At 63.4% G+C, this 15,356-nt stretch overlaps 6 protein-coding genes across 6 annotated transcripts; 4 read left to right on the top strand and 2 right to left on the bottom strand.

The window, feature by feature from the left end:
- Window positions 1-204: 204 nt before the first annotated feature.
- Window positions 205-1,373, top strand: JCM10292_003249 (arylamine N-acetyltransferase family protein; the record flags this gene model as incomplete). The annotated part of the gene is made up of 3 exons (XM_076648462.1): window positions 205-662; window positions 723-803; window positions 866-1,373. 3 exons carry the CDS (start codon window positions 205-207, stop codon window positions 1,371-1,373), a joined length of 1,047 nt encoding a protein of 348 aa, XP_076505902.1.
- Window positions 1,374-2,041: 668 nt separating this feature from the next.
- Window positions 2,042-2,709, top strand: JCM10292_003248 (uncharacterized protein; the record flags this gene model as incomplete). Its single annotated transcript, XM_076648461.1, has 2 exons — window positions 2,042-2,506; window positions 2,692-2,709. The coding sequence occupies 2 exons, from the start codon at window positions 2,042-2,044 to the stop codon at window positions 2,707-2,709; spliced, it is 483 nt and encodes a 160-aa protein (XP_076505901.1).
- A 263-nt stretch (window positions 2,710-2,972) lies between these two features.
- On the bottom strand, window positions 2,973-6,531 carry JCM10292_003247 (uncharacterized protein; the record flags this gene model as incomplete). The annotated part of the gene is made up of 4 exons (XM_076648460.1): window positions 2,973-3,257; window positions 3,326-5,280; window positions 5,333-5,389; window positions 5,448-6,531. 4 exons carry the CDS (start codon window positions 6,529-6,531, stop codon window positions 2,973-2,975), a joined length of 3,381 nt encoding a protein of 1,126 aa, XP_076505900.1.
- Window positions 6,532-7,812: 1,281 nt separating this feature from the next.
- Window positions 7,813-9,459, top strand: JCM10292_003246 (uncharacterized protein; the record flags this gene model as incomplete). Its single annotated transcript, XM_076648459.1, has 5 exons — window positions 7,813-7,875; window positions 7,956-7,997; window positions 8,057-8,081; window positions 8,140-8,388; window positions 8,453-9,459. The coding sequence occupies 5 exons, from the start codon at window positions 7,813-7,815 to the stop codon at window positions 9,457-9,459; spliced, it is 1,386 nt and encodes a 461-aa protein (XP_076505899.1).
- A 445-nt stretch (window positions 9,460-9,904) lies between these two features.
- On the bottom strand, window positions 9,905-13,012 carry JCM10292_003245 (Zn(II)2Cys6 transcription factor; the record flags this gene model as incomplete). The annotated part of the gene is made up of 11 exons (XM_076648458.1): window positions 9,905-10,433; window positions 10,491-10,617; window positions 10,681-10,996; window positions 11,057-11,118; window positions 11,179-11,428; window positions 11,489-11,612; window positions 11,671-11,680; window positions 11,741-11,993; window positions 12,050-12,384; window positions 12,443-12,580; window positions 12,637-13,012. The coding sequence occupies 11 exons, from the start codon at window positions 13,010-13,012 to the stop codon at window positions 9,905-9,907; spliced, it is 2,520 nt and encodes an 839-aa protein (XP_076505898.1).
- A 476-nt stretch (window positions 13,013-13,488) lies between these two features.
- JCM10292_003244 (SDR family oxidoreductase) lies at window positions 13,489-15,181 on the top strand (the record flags this gene model as incomplete). Its single annotated transcript, XM_076648457.1, has 10 exons — window positions 13,489-13,591; window positions 13,653-13,703; window positions 13,768-14,002; window positions 14,071-14,184; window positions 14,250-14,257; window positions 14,320-14,395; window positions 14,517-14,643; window positions 14,701-14,823; window positions 14,932-15,011; window positions 15,076-15,181. 10 exons carry the CDS (start codon window positions 13,489-13,491, stop codon window positions 15,179-15,181), a joined length of 1,023 nt encoding a protein of 340 aa, XP_076505897.1.
- Between the last annotated feature and the right edge of the window lie 175 nt (window positions 15,182-15,356).

Here is a 15,356-nt window from a genome sequence, read left to right as displayed (position 1 = left end):
GCTCAGCTTCCGGCTCGTCGCTTTCTCCGCCGTCGCTCTTCTCGCAGACCACGACAGCGTCGGCCAGCTCTCGTGGACACTGAAGTAGCTCCTCTCGACCTGCTGAACGCTGCCGCGCATCCCCGACCGGCTTTGCTGCACGCCTCCAGCACTCCTTCCCCGCTTCGATTGACCCCACCTCGCCCCGGCGCATCCCAGCGAGCGATGAACGGGCACGCCAACGGCACCAGCAAGACCGTCTGGGCGTCGGCGACCACCTCGGGCAGACTTGGGCGAGCCGACGCAGCCGCCTACCTCGAGCGCATCTCGCTCCCGCCCGCTCTCCTCGACGAATCGCCTTCCCTCGACCTCCTGCGCCAGCTCCAGTCCGCCCACATCCTCGCCGTGCCCTTCGAGAGCCTCACGCTCCACGTGCCAGATTGGCACGATGACGACGCCGAGATTCATCTCGGAGGAGGGCACCCGGTCGGGCTGGGCAGCGACGCCTACAACCGCATCGTCCGTCTGAGACGTGGCGGCTTCTGCTTCAGCACCAACAGCTCCTTTGCAGCTTTTCTGCGCTTTTTTGGCTTTCGCGTGAGCGAGTGCGCCGGGCGCGTCTTCTCGTTTCAGCGCAAAGACCCGGCCGAAGCGGGCTACGGCTGGGAGCCTACCTCGCACCAGTGCGTTTCCACTTCACAGACTCTTGGGACTCGAGCTCATACCGCAGAATCCATCTACAGAATCAGCGTGGTGGATTGGGAAGGGTCTGAGAGCCGGTGGTTCTGCGACGTTGGGTTTGGCTCGGCGCAGTGTGCCTACCCGTGCGTCGACCGAGTCACGCGGTCCTTCCACGAGCACTTTACTGACAGCAAGACTCGAGCAGCATTCGATTCGAGGACGGCGCCAGTCAGACGTCGATCCCCGATGCCGACTACTACGAGCTCCACCGGACCGACCGCCTTCCCGGGTCAGATCCTTCTTTGCAACCCGACATGCCCCCCTACTGGACCGTGTGGCGCCGCAACACGTCCGAATCCGGCTCGTCCTACATGTCGCCCGTTTACTCGTTTGCGCTCCAGTCGGTCGCGTTCGTCGACTTCAAAGTGCTCAACAACTTCCAGTCCTCGTCGCTCGAGGCACGCTTCCGCACATTCCTCGTCGCAACCAACTTGCACAAGAACGGCGAGCGACGCACGCTCCAATTCGACGGCTCGTCCAGGGACCCGCAAGGGCGCCGCGCGGCCAAGCTGTACACGACGACGGCGGTCGTCGAGGGGCAACGCGAGCAGGAGAAGGACGTTGAGTGGATTGAGATGCGCGTCGGGCCGGTCAAGCGCGTCCTCGAGCGGGACTTTGGGATGCTTTTCCCCTCCGACTACGCTGGGAATTGAGGGGATCGGGTACCGCCATGCCTCAATGGTAATGCGTCGCCTATTTATCACAGCATGAGAGGTGTGTCCTCACGCTGCTCCCGTTTGACTCGGCTGACATGGGTACCGGCGTCGCAGGGGAGAGCCGTATCACTGTAGGCGGGCTCGCAGGACTACTTAGACACCTGTCCCGCGGCTCTCGAGAGAATGTGACTCCCTTGTACACCCTGAGACTGTGGGTGTGGCTTGCATTGAAAACACGGCTTCGACAATCGCCAGGCAGTCGGCTTCCTTCCGGGATTCGCGGGCATAATCGTTCTCTCTTGTTCTTCGGCTTCGGCATGGCGGGATCGACGTGCACGCGGCGGCGCGATCATGGATTTTCGGCGGAGATGCGAAGCATAAAACGCACCTCGGAGGTCTCGCGGAGCAGGAGGCGCGTCACAACGCGTCCGCTCTCGCTTGGACGGGACTGCTCCCGGTTCGATGACCTGTCCATCCGCTTTCAGAGCCTTTTCCGTGCAGCTTCTCCTCCTGCCTTGGCTGCTCCTCCTCCTCAAAGGCTGTCGACGTCCGCCTCTTGCGCCACGAGGACTGAGGTGCCCTTCCCGCGTCGGCCTTCTCAACTTCGAGGTCACCACGCAGCGACTTGACATTCCGCACTGTCGCCCACTCGCTCGAGGTCTCCCATGGGTCGTCCAAGACTTTCCGTCGCGCGCCTTGCACTCCTCCTCGCGCTCGCCGCCGCTCCCGGGTCCGCCGCGCCCGCACCAGACGACCTCGCGAGGCCGGTAGAGGTCCCGGCATTTCCGGCCAACGTCCCGCTGCCGTCTCCCGCCGCTGACCACCTTGTCACGTCGCCCCTCGCGGTACACCGCAACGCTGCGCGGCAAGGAACGCCGGCGGGCATAGCGTGGGACCCGCTCGGGCACGCGCTCGTCGCGGGCGAGGCGTTCGTCCAGGGCTCTGCCGCGGCAGCGGCGGTCGGGGGCAAGCGGCGCCTTGCGCCAGAGAGTACGATGCACCTGCAGGCTCCGCTCAAGGTCGTTGAAGGCGAGGCGAGCGAAGGGGACGAGCAGGCGGAGGACCATGGACAGGAAGACGACGAAGGCGACGGCGATGGCGGCGACTGGGACGAAGGCGATGGAGACGGCGTCGAGGGCGACATGCTCAGCGAAGAAGGATGGCTGCGCAGGAGAAGCGCGACCACGAAGGAATTGCGCGGAACAAGGCGTCGAGCAAGGCAGATGCGTTCTCGTCGAGCGAGCGGGTAGAGGTCCGTGGGTGCTGTATCCTGCCTGAATCTTGGCGCCGTACTGACTGCTCCGCTTGGTCGCAGCGCCGTCGGGCATTTTAGGAGTCCCTCCTGCGGGGGCTTGTCCGCCACTCTACGTTTTCTCCCACGAGCTGGTCTCATCTACATGTCTCTCCTTACAGTACCTAGTCGGACGTGCGGTCGCTACAATGGTCTTAATTTGCGATGACTACACGTGTCTTCTTCTTTTGCGGTCGTAAAATGCGCGATAGAGGAGGTGAGCGAGCACGAGAAGGAGAGAACAGTGAGGCAACAAGGGGTTCAGCACAACTATGAACAACATCCACTCCGCAGCACCGACATTTTCACATGACGGTGCCGCTTGCACGCTGCGAGTAGGCGTTCTGCTCCTCGGCGAGCATGTCGGCCATGCGGTCATTGTTTCCGCCTCCACCGCCACCCGTCGCAGGAGCTGCTGCGGCGCCGTTCGCGCCTGCCGCGTTCTCTGTGCCAGGTGCAGCAGTCGAAGCCGCCGCGTTCGGGTCGGCCACGACACGGCGACGGCGGCGACGGCGCCTCGGAAGGGTGATGAATTTGGGCAGTGGGCGAGCGTCGAGGTCGAGTGCAACGTTGGTCGCGGCTTGGAGAGCCTGCGAGGTGACGCCATGTCAGCATCGCTGCGTAAGCCAGGGAAGAGCGGAAAGGAAGGGAAGCGCACCTCGATGAGATCAATGACGCCGCGATCGTCCTTGGCCTGCAGCAAGAACTGCTCCCCTTCGGCGCGGACGCGAACGACGTGCTTGCGCTTGATGTAGTCGGCCGCGAGGCCCGACTCGGCGTTCTGAAGCGAGTAGTGCCGCACGAGCGAGTTCTGCGCCGACGCCGTCGCGCTCGTGATGATGCGATCCTTCGCCTTGGCCTTGGCGTCCGTGACCGAGAGCGGGAACTTGCGCGCGGGCGCACTCGCGTCGACGCCATACTCGCCCTCGTGGAAGTGGAGCGGCGCAGGCCCGCCCGGCGCCGACCCGGCGATCTGGTCCGCACGCACGCGCGACCAGTCGTCCTCGCCCGGCATCGGGTGCGTGCGCAGGTCAAAGCGGTAGATCTTGACCGCCGTGCCGTGCAGGACAAAGTATTGCCTGCGCCACGCGCGGTCGCGGGCTTGCACGCCCGGCGCCGTGAACTCCATCTTGCGCGGCATGTAGCCCTCGATGTGGATGGCGCAGCTGTACGGCGGAAGGCCCTCGATGCCCTCCTCCTCGCGCGGGTAGATAATCTGAGCGGGACCGGTGCCGGCGCTGCGGTAGAAAGCGTTGTAGGCGGGAGGCGCATCTCGCAACTCGTACATCGAGCGAGTGCGCTGGAGCCGGTTGCCGGGACTTGCGGTCGTCGGACGCGAGCGTGCAGTCGGGGAGGCGGAAGGAGAGGCGGCGACCGGGAGCGAGGTGTCGAGCGGTGCAGGCGTCTTGAGCCCGCCAGGCGTTTTGAGCCCGCCAGGCGTCTGTGGCGCGCTCGGCTGCTGCTGCTGAGCTGCCTGGCCGAAGCTGAGGAACGACGGCGCGGGCGTCTTCTGACCCTTGGCGACGCCCGTCTGCCACACAGGGTCGAGTCCTTGAATAGCTGCCGTCCCGACAGGCTCGTCGTTCTGATCGACCATACTCGGGCTCGCGAGCGCGACGACGCTCTGACTCCTCAGGCGATACAGCCCAGCTCGCAAGCCAGTACTTGTGCACAGCCCTTCGTCGTGCCCGCTCGCAGACCGGTCGTTTGCCTCGGCCGTTGCCGGCCCAGCAGCAACTGCTGGTCCCGCCACGCTCGCATCGACGTCCTCCTGCAGCGTCGGGCGCTTGCCGCGCGCGATCTCCGACATGGACATCGGCGCGAGCGGCGTCTTCGGCGCTGCGCTGCCGAGGCCGGGCGTGCGTGCCGTCGAGGTCGAAGGCCGAGGCAGGTCAAAGTAAGAGATGCCCGCTGCCTGCACGCGAGCGGTGCGCGCCGTGCTGGGCGTGGGCGTCTTCGGCGCAAAACTGACCCAGTTCGCTGCACCGCCCGCGCCCGAAGGCCCGCCGGGGATGGTGAGAGGAGTTAGGGAAGAGTAGCGCGAAGGCGTGCCGGGCGTGCGGGGTCGCGGCGTGACGTGCGCACTCAATCCGGGCGTCTGCGCGGGCGTCGCGATAGGGCTCCGCGTCGTGACGGGGCCCTCGTCACTCGTCGCGTAGTGGTCGCCTTCGTCTTCCGACGCTTCGTCCACATCTGTGTCCGTGTCCGAGTCGTCGTCGTCCGCCTCTTGCTCCTCTACGTCGTGTAGGCCAGGAGCGGTCGTAGCTATGGCGTTTGTCGAGAGGAGACGGGGCAGCCCACCGAGCCGTCCTTGCGGTCGAGTCGGATCCCGCGAAGTAGGAGGTTCGATCTCGCTCGGCGTAGATATGGCGAACGGCGCAGCAGCCTGCGATGGGAGAGCGCGTGCCGAAACCATAGGTGTGGGGACAGTTTCAGGTTGGCTGCGCGGAAGATCGCGGAGGGTGAGACCCTCGATATTGCGGGTCAGGTGACGAGGGTGAAGAGGCGGAGAAGCGGAGCCAGAGGTTGGCGTTTGTAGGGGGGGAGAAGCGACGCTCAGAGGAGCGAGGGAGGAGGTAACGTCCGAGGGACGACGCATGGAGAAGGGCCCAGCTGGAGGGACGCGATCAGTGATGCGTAAAATCGAATGGAGAAACTGACGCACTCGAAGAAGTCGGAGAGGCAGCGGTCCCGTTCGAGGCCGAAACAAAATCGACGAGGTCTGCGATCGTCCACAGTCAGCGTCGTACACGGGCGCAGACACCCGACGAGGAACAGACCCTCGGCGACCTCGTTCCTCCCGTCCCCGCCGAGCTCGTGCGCTAGAGCCAGCGAGCTCCGCCTCCGCTTCTCTGCCGTCGTTGTCGTCGCTCCATCGTCTTCAGGCGCTGAGGCCAACGTATCCGGCGAAGTCGGCGCAGTTGAGGTGGACGACCCGGTCACCGTCCATGCCGCGAGTGAACCGTTGCTATCGCTCGCCGCAGGCTGCAATGGCTGGACACCATCCAGCGGTACATGGCGGAGCTCGCTGCCTGCATCGAACGATGATCGACTCGCGTTCACGGCGGTAGGTGAAGAAGTGGAGGCGGCGAGGGCGGGTGAGGGCGAGGGCGATGACGACGAGGGCGCAGGCGAGGCGCGGCTGTCCGAGTGACGACGTCGGAAGATATGGGGAAGGGCGACGGGCGGTTTGTGCGACCGATCAGGCGCAGGGGCGACCGAGGGGGTCGGAATGGATGAGGACGAGTCGGCAATGGCGCTCCCTACCAGGCCGGGACGGCGCGAAGCGCTCGAGCTCCGTCGTGAACGAGCTACCCACGAGCCTGCTGCGGCATCGCGCTGCGCGTCTGCGCCCTCGAGGGCAACGCTCGAAGCCGAGGCCGAGGAGGCGACGTGCTCCTCGATGCGGTGCTTATCCTTCTTGCCGGACAACAGGCTGCCGAGACTGGCCGTAAGCCTCCTGCGCCCGCGCGAGCTCGCCCTGCCATCGCCTTCGGACGTGCTTCGCTGGCCTGAGTCCGAGGCATCATTGGCGATCGTCGGTGCTTCTGCGGGCGCGGACGCCCCGGGAGGCACTGCCGGTGAGCTCGTTGCCAGCGAACTCGCCGTTGCGAGCGAGGGCGCAACGCCTGGCGCTGCGCTCATGGCGGGCAGAGCCGTGATGGGACCGAGTTCGACGATCGCGTCAACTTGCTCGGCGGGAGGAACGACGCTCGACGGCGTCTCTGGCGCCGCGGGCAGGGCTGCGACGAAGCGCAGGGTCGGATCCTCGACGTAGCTGAACGACTCTGTCGTCTGCTTGACTTCGGGGCTGACGAGCGGGACCGTCGGAGGCGGGGAATGGCGACGGCGGCGGGGCGACATGAGCGCGGCTCCACGAGGTCGCCCGCAGTATCTGGAGCGGGGCGGTAGCAAGTCACTCGACCAGAGCAAAGCTGCGAGCTGGGCTGCTCTGCTGCTCGGCAGGTAGACGCAGTGCGCAAGCCCGAGGGCGATCGCGCTCTCCCCTTCGCCTGCTGCTCACCAGCCCGAACCCACCCACGCGCATCGCCGCTTTGCTCCCTCTCGTTCTGCCGACTCATGGCACGGCCAGTCAGGGCCAGTCCGACCGAGGCCGAAGGGCCAGACGCTTTACTAACAGTCTTGCTCGCAGTAGGTAGGTACTGTGGCGGAAGCCGACATCGACGAGACCTCCGAAGGCGCATCCGCTCGGCCAGGGGGACAAGTCGCCGAGTCTGCCACAGTTCCTGCCGAACCGAAAACGCCGCCAAAGCAAGCCCGGCGCTCTCCGCACCTCTTTTGGGCACGCCCGCACCTACGTACATAGGTATTTCCGACCGTCTCTCTTGCTGCCTCGCAGCTTGCCGACACTCTCAAGGACGGCACTTTCACGAGACGACAGTCCCTGCGACAAGTCTGAATTGTAGGTATGCCGGGAACAACGTGCGCTTCTGTCGCGACAACCATCCCGAAAGCCTAGAGCAATGCCGCGACTGGCAGCAGGTTCCGCGACACGTTTGTCGACGTGCAAAGCGAGCGAAAGGTGACACCGCGAATTGCAAAGAGGAGGATCGCTCGAGCCCAGCATCGAGGAGAGCATTTCATCGTCCGAGGCCACGGCGACGGAGCCTCCACTCCGCCGGTGCCTCTCTTCGCCAGGTGTCTCTTGGGTGTCCTGCCAAGCTCCCCCGCTGGTGTGGCGGTTTGGTCAGAGGCTGACGAGCTTGTGCTGGCGACAAGGAATTGCGCCAGAGTCTGGTCGAGTCCCACATGATCAGCTTCGCGCTCGTATTCTCTGCTTCGTTGCTGCGATAATCAGGTACGGCGGCGGAGCGTAAGACGGGGATTGGACGGGGATCTACACCGTTGCGTCATAGTTCACCAAGTAAGTCGACCCCTCTTTGCCAGGCACTCGTTCGGCTCCGCGGCCGGTCCCCGTGCACCTCGCGGAAGCCGGTGCCCTCTTCTTCTCCTCACTGCGCTCCGCGCAACGAGACCGGCAAAGGCGCTCTGCACAACTTAGGCGCCCGACGCTCCCGCCCCTGACGACCAGCAACAGCAGGCTGCTGCCGCTCGACCCACGTTTGCCAACGCGCTCCGTGCACCGCCTCCTTTCCTCCGCCGCCCCGTCTCGCGTCGAGCACGATGAACGGCGGCAAGAAGCGCACGTCGTCGACCAAGGGCAGGCACATCGTGCAGGTCAACCCTGTGCGTGCTCATCACGCCTCGGGAGCACGTGTGCGGCGAGCTGACTGTCGGGCGGCCATTTCGCCTCCACTCGCTCGCAGTTGCCGAAAGGCCAGAGCTGCACGACTTGCCGCGCGCGCAAGGTGCGGCTCGCTCCGTCCACGCTGACCACGGCCTCGTGCTGACCTTATGTCGCCCACAGGTGCGCTGTGATGCTGGCAAACCAGGTCCGTCCACCTCCCCCTTTCTCCTTGTCGCAACTCTTGCTGACCCTCGCCTTCACAGCCTGCCGCGCTTGCTTGCGCACTGCACGGTTCGAGGGACGCGATCTGAGTACCGTCCAGTGCTGCTACGACAGCAGGCCGTCGTCAAGCAAAAAGCCGCGCAAAGGCGGGAAGCGCCAGGAGGCGCCTGCCGCTCCGGCGGCAGAAGACGGAGAGTCTGGCCATCCGGGGCCTGTCGCACCTCTCGCACCAGTCGCATCGACGAGCTACGACGCTGGAACACTTGCCGAGTTGCCGACCAATGCGCCGTGTGCGTCTCAGTCTGCGATCCGATTCCGCTTGCGCCCAGGCTGACCCGCTGCGTTTGCTCACAGATGCCTACCCTACCGCGATGCCGTATCTGTCCGGCATGCCTCTCACAGGACGCACCAGCTCGAGCGAGTCGCTGCAGTTGCCGGGAGGCAGCTGGTTTGCCCCACCCGCTCCGCCTCCGTCGTACACTCCCACGCCGCCACTCTCCTACTCGTCCGCGGCATCGCCCGAAGAGTCGCTCTACGCGCACTCGCCTCCCGACACCGCCGTACCGTTCATCTCCCGTCGCTCGTCTGCTTTCGAGCCGCGGAAGGGCTTGCAGCCTGTCGTCTCGACCCTGTCGTTGGCAGGACCGGTCTACCTTTCGCATCCGCACTCGTCGCCGCATTTGTACCAGACCGCTGCGCCTCAGCAAGCCGAGTTATCGGTGCAGCATCCCGTCCTGCACGCCATGCCGGCATCGCACTTCCCGGGTGCGGCCATAAGTGCTACCTACGAGACGCCAGCCCTTTCCTTCGTCGATCCGCGCAATGCGCAGCCAGCACCGCCTGCGTCGTGGCCCGCTCAGCCGAGCAACGCGCCGGGCCAGCTTCAGCAGTTACCGCCGATGGTCGTGCCCGATGCGCGCGGCACGCCTTCTCCTGCGCCTCACCTAACAGCATACGCTCCGTCAGCCTACCCGCCCAAGCGCCTCAGCATGCCGCACGAGTCGTACTCGTACGACTACACGCGTTCTTACGCGCAGGCAAGCGCGTACGACGGCGGCGGAGGTGCGGCGTTCCTCGCCGAAAATGACTCGCAGCCCTCTTCCGCATACCGCTCTGCACACCACGACCCGACGATGACGCTGTCGATGCCGAGCGGCCGGAGCGCGGCTGGGTCGAACAGCGTCTCGCCCTTCCCGCTGTACGGCGGCCCTGCGACCAGTAGCCGCCCGCACCAGCAGCAGCAGGCATACGTGCAGACGTCGCATCCCGGCAGCGCGCCGCCGAGCGCGGGTGGCCCGAGATCGGCGTCTACACCGGGGTTTGGGCACGTCGACGAGTGGCTGCGCGGACTGGCGTCGTAGAACCGACGCGACAGGCTAGCTCTGAGCGCCTCCTTTCCCCCAAGGTCCATCCTCTCGATACCCTCGTCTGCAGATAGACACTGTCGTCCTCCCTCTCTGCTTACCTCGCCGTCCCTTACGCCTCTGCAGCGCACTTTACTTCATTGTGTTGTCAACGTTTTTCAGCGCCACCCGCAGTAGCACTCTCTCTGATGTTGGGACTCTCCACTCGCATCGCTTGTATAATTCGAACTTCAGTCTTACTTAATTCACGGCTTCTCGTGGCCATTCGAGAAAGGACCGGATGCCTCGTCTGCTTCCGCCGCGAGAAGGGCGCGTCACTGACTCGTTGCGACCCGCGCGAGAGAGATGATATGGCTGGCGACTCACATGGCTGGCACGGCTATCAAGAGCAATTCTGGGCTGCTGTTTCGTGCCGGTCGCTTCACTGTCTTCTACAGGCGCCTCAGAATAACCCTCCCGCGCCAGTGGAAGGCTCGCCGAAGCTCCACTCGGATTCTGCCGACCCGGTGATCGCTCCTACGCCCACCGAGTGGCCGTCCGCGGCGCCTTGCCCCAGCTCGTCAGATTGCATCGGCAAGAGCGGGTTGAAGTCGAGAAGCGAGGGCGATGAGAGGGCGGACATTGACCGGTGCGGGACAGAGGGCTCAGACTGCAAAGGATAGGCCGGTGAATTCGGATACGGAGAGAAGCCGAGCGGCGGAGGGGGAAGGTGGCTGGTGGGAGGCGAGGGGAATGGGAGAAGCGGGTCGATGGGCGGGATAGGCGGCAGACGGAGAGCGTCTGCCCGAGCTGCAAGTTGGGGCGATGCAGCCGCTGCACGCTGCGGGGTGGACGCGAGCGGCAGCGCAAGGTGCGCAAGTTGAGGCGAGAGGTCGAGGCGCAACAACGGGTCGAAGTGCGGCGCCAGTTCGAAAAGGCGGCTTTCGGAGAGCGGGTGGTAGTAGCATGAGTGCTGGAGCCCTTCAATGAACCTGAATCGGATGTGAAGCATGAGCTGCAAGCTGCGCGAAGACAGTGAGATAACGCACCAGCCGAGCTCAACCTGATTGACTTCCTCTTCCGCGCTCAGCGGCCCGCCGATGTCCCCAACGCGCTGCAGCGCAAGCTTGGTCCACTCGGGCAGGAGCTCAAGCTGATAGAGCTCGTGGAACGTCACTATATGTGGATGGCAGCGTGAGCACAAAGCTCGCAAGAGAGTGAGTCTGCCGGAGCACGCACTGTGGACGTCGGCGCCCGCGACGTAGCACTTGAGGTAGTACGCGCGCCGCCGAAGCGCCTTCCGTACTCTGCTGAGACTCTCTGCCTGCATTGCGGGCAGAAGGTCACGCGCAGCGGGAGTCGCAAGGTGAACATGCAGGATGTTGAGCAGATCGAGCAGGTCGCGATCAAGACGAATGATCTGCGCGCCGTAGTCACGCTCGTGAACGGAATGCGTATCTTCCGCCGAGGTGACATGCGAGTGAGCGTGCGGAGACAGGGTGGGTGGAGCGATAGTCAGGAGATACTGCGCGGCCGCGCGAGTTTGGTCGATCGCCTGCGACCCGCATAGTCAGTGGCCGTTTGATGGGAAGTCAGCAACCAGGCGTAAACCTACCGACCAGACCTGCATGATGCTTAAGCCGCGCTCTTTGGGTGGCTGAGCGGCACCGAGCGAGGCTGGACATACTTGATGGCTCAGCTGCATGCTCGAGAAAGCTGTTTTGAAGCGGGACGTACGAGCCACGATCTGCACGACGGCACGCTGACATGCACAGACCCAGCAGGCCAGCAAATGCTTCGCACTCCTGAGCAGTGCGTTGCGATCAGGGATGGCCTCGGTGAGCCGCTCAACAAGGGGTTGGAGTTTGTCGTGCGGAAGTTGCGGCACGATAATCTTGGTGTCGGTATGGGCGAAGTAGGTGCTGAAGTCGTCATCACGGATCTGGCACTTGCGCCGGGAGTAAACCGAGACTAGACAGTCGATCGTCTGTAAGAGAGTCTGGTCAGCTTGGCGTTGTCAATATGGCACGACAGCCAAGCGACAAACGTAGAGCGCAAAGCCGAAGCATTTGCGCACGTAGGCTTCTTTGTCGGCGGATCCTGCCGAATCTTGCAACTCCTTGTAATGACTGAGAGCGCACTGAAGTAAGGGACGCGATTTTTGCGGGTGACTGGTGAAGCGGACCCATCAGCGAGCGGAGCGGGCCTCCATGCGAGAAGTGCACAAACATTTCGGTGACTGCAAAGTGGCCGAGTCAGCATGACACATGCTTGGTCGTCTGGAGAGGAAGGAACGCACAAAGCGCCAGCTGAAGTATCGACAGCAAGGCCGCAAGATTTTCGACTGTCGCAGTCTCCAAAATGCCCTGCTGATAATTCGAGTCGTACGCCTTATCAAGCAGCACCTGGCACGCGTTCTGCCGCCGAGTACCGGCGCTCAGCAGCGGGGCATTCGGGTGGTCGAGCTCGTCTTCGGGCTTGAGCGAGATGCCTAGCAAAGCGGAATGTGGGGAGGTGCGTGCACCGACGGCACAGAAGGCATTGAAGGCAACCTGTTGTCAAGAACGGATGAGCAGAGTAGCAAAAAAAGACCGGAATGCTCGCGCACCTGCAAGCTTGCTGGCAAATCCTCCGCTTTGCCTTGCAGGAAATCGCTCATGCGAGGGCGGAACCATTCGAACGTCGGCAGCAAGAAGCAGCAGCTCTCGTAGAACGACTCGCACAAATGCCTAGCGAGGCTCACTGCCATGTGCGGCTCGGCGAGTCGCCAGTCAAGCGAGCGATGGCCGATGGCGCGGGGTTCGGCCGAGCCAGTCCGGGTCGCAGAGTGGTTGTTTGCGATGGCGTTGGTCGGGCTGAACTCGTTGACGTGCGCCGGGAAGACGAAAGCAGCGGCCGGAATGTCGTGCGAATGACCCCGAGCCAATTGCTCCTCGAGTTCAGCTGGAAGTGGAGAGTCAGCCTAACGTTGCGCAGCAGGTGAGAGAGCGGTAATTCGCACCTAGCCTTGCTTCAAGAGCAGCGACTCGTGCAGGGTCGGTAGGTTTTATCTTAGGCTTCGGGCGCCAATCTTTGAGGTCGCAGTCCTCGTTGCGCGTCGTGCAATGATCGCAGCGCGGCACGATACGGTTGCAGCGCACTGTATTGCGTTATTATTAGCCTTTGCATACTCTCGCTGCATTGGAGCGGACGCACCTTTACGGCTCCGGCAGACAGCGCACGACTTGTCGGCGACAATCGCTCCTTCCGGGGCAGGTGGCCGCGGCTTGGGCTTCTTTGGCATACGCGCGTTGCTGAGCTCGAGGTCCTGGTTGCTCTCGTCGCCATCGGCCGATCGCTTGAGGGACGCGGCGGCAACGGGAGGAAAGACAGGCGGTGGTGCAAGGACGCCGGAATCGAGGGCAGCATGCTCGTACGCTGCGTTGAAGCCCTGTGAGAGCTCTGTCGCGTTAATCGGGGGCTCAGCGGCGACATGCAGCGGCGAGAAAGCGTGGGCGGGGACGAAATCCGGCGAGCGCGACGAGGACGTCGAGATGGACGCAGTAGCCTGCGCCCAGTCCAGCTGGCTCATGCCGCACGGCTTCGAGCTGCACGAGCACTCTGCTGCAAGTGTAGCGGTGCAGCCGTGGAAAGATCTGCGCTGCCGTTCGCTCTTGTCTCCTTGCTCCTGCCAGCAACAACGACTCGGGGACGACCTTTCTCACTTGCACGGCAGCCTACGCTGTAGGCTGTGTGTCCAACGAAGCTGATGCACAGGGTTCTGAGCTGTTGTCGCTAGCTCGACAGGCCGCCGATCCTTCCTGCTGATGAGGGCCTTTTGGCGCTGCAGACGCGCCTTTGGCGGACACGGGTACTTGCGCCTCTTGTTGCAGCACCACTACTACCAGCACGAGCCGCGTTCGTGGGGCTCGCTCCCGCTCGACCTCTGCCTTCCGGCCCGCTCCTCCTCGACCGGGTTCCGAAGTGGGGCGCCTGCAGGCTTGAGGCGAGATCCTGCTTGGCGGCCCGCTCCTCGTTTTCCGTCTCCTTTACAACACTAGCCTGGCCATGCCTTCTGTCGACAGCGCTTCCCGCCTTGTGCTTGTATCCGGTGTATCGGGGTTCCTCGGATCCGCGACTGCTCTCGAATTCCTCGAGCGCGGCTGGAAGGGTATGCAGCCGGCCTCCTGATCAATCCAGCCTCCGTGCGAGCTGACCGCGCATCATGAAAGTCCGCGGTACCGTCCGCTCTCCGGAGAAGGCGAAGGCCTGGCAGGCAAAGTGTACGCTGAGTTGGATAAATGTACGCGGAAGTCTTGCTCACTGCCTTGCTCGCGCTGCCAACAGACCCTCAATACCGTGACCAGATCGAATTTGTCATCGTCCGCGAACTCGCCGAGCCGGGTGCTTTCGACGAGGCGATCAAGGGCGTTGATGCCGTCGCACACACCGCCTCGCCATTCTTCTTCAACTTCAAGGATGGCGTGAAGGAGCTGCTGGAGCCCGCTCTCAAGGGCACCGTGTCCATGTTGGAGGCGGCTGCTCGCGAGTCAAGCGTCAAGAACGTCGTCATCACCTCCTCGTGCGTTCGCGATCTTAATTCGTTGAAGCGTAGTCCTCAGCTGACATCTGTTGCGCCTCTCTGAATAGCCTAGCTGCCGCGCAGGACCCGGCAAAGGGCCTTGACCCCGGCTTCACAAGGACAAGCGAAGTGTGGTCGCCCTTCACCTGGGAGCAAGCTCTCGTCGAGAAAGAACCGCACATGTGCGCGCTGTCTGCCTGGCTCGTCCACATTTTGCACGAACAATCTGACCTGGTTCATGTTGCAGGGTGTACCGTGAGCTGCCGCCAGCCGACAATCTGGTTCCTCGCGCACCTGCTGAATTTCCCGCAATACAGTCATGAGCAAGACGTTTGCTGAGCGGGCTGCGTGGGACTTCTACGAGAAGGAGAAGCCTGGTTTCACTCTCGCCACGTGAGTCTCGCTCGTTCGCTCTTTCAGATCGCGATCATCCTCCCACTCAGGAAGCGTCGGGGCCTCTAACCTGCAAATCTGCAATGATTCGGTACATGTTGACGCGTTCGTGGCTGAGCAGCATCGTCCCGCCCATCATCCTCGGCCCGGCGCTCCAGCCGCTCTCCTCGCTCGACGATCTCAACGTTTCTGCCGCCGTCGTCAAGCGCATCATTGATGCGCCGACCATTCCGCCGACTGCTGTGCCTGTGTGTTCAGGGGTTTGCCTCGTTCTGCAACCGTAGCTGACCGTACGGATCTTGCAGGTCTTCGTCAACGTGCTCGACTGCGCAAAGGGTCACGTCGAAGCCATCGAGCGCGGCAGGACGAACCGCTACCTGTTCATTGGCGCCGACAATGACTACTGTACGATTGCGCAGTACTTGCGGGTGCGTCTTCGGCCCTTCATCCGGATACTGTCTGCGCAGAGCCGCTTCCTCTGAGTTCATGCCGCAGCCTCGTGTGCTGACGCACTTGCATGCATCTCTGTCGCACAGGAGGAGTTCCCGGAGCAGGCGCAGCGCATCCCCACTGAGGGCAACCCGGTTGGCCCGCACTGGGCCTTCGATTGCTCGCCGTGCGTGTCTTTACTCCTAATCGTTGGCCACCAGCGGTCATATTGACGTACATCTTGCTTCTAGCGCCATCAACGAGCTCGGCATCGAGTTCACCGACCTGCGCACGACTATCCGTCAGGCAGGCGAGCAGCTGTTCCGTCTCGAGAAGGAATTTGCCGACACGCAGTAGACTGTCTTTGCTCTTCTGGTGTTTGCGTCAAATCATCTGGAACTCCGTGCTACAATCTGCGTCGCGAAGGTACAGTGCAATCCCGAGACCGTGTACAGCTGTCCTAGCGACAGGACGCATTCGCTCGCCTGCTGTCTCCGATACGGAAGCGGTCGAGTAGAACCGAAATTGCCCA

The sequence above is a fragment of the Rhodotorula paludigena genome, assembly GCF_050403205.1.
Source record: "Rhodotorula paludigena JCM10292 DNA, Rt_paludigena_JCM10292v1_ctg16, whole genome shotgun sequence".
Taxonomy (NCBI): domain Eukaryota; kingdom Fungi; phylum Basidiomycota; class Microbotryomycetes; order Sporidiobolales; family Sporidiobolaceae; genus Rhodotorula; species Rhodotorula paludigena.
The sequence above is the reverse complement of the archived record's forward strand: the minus strand, read 5'-3'. Positions and strand labels throughout refer to the sequence as shown.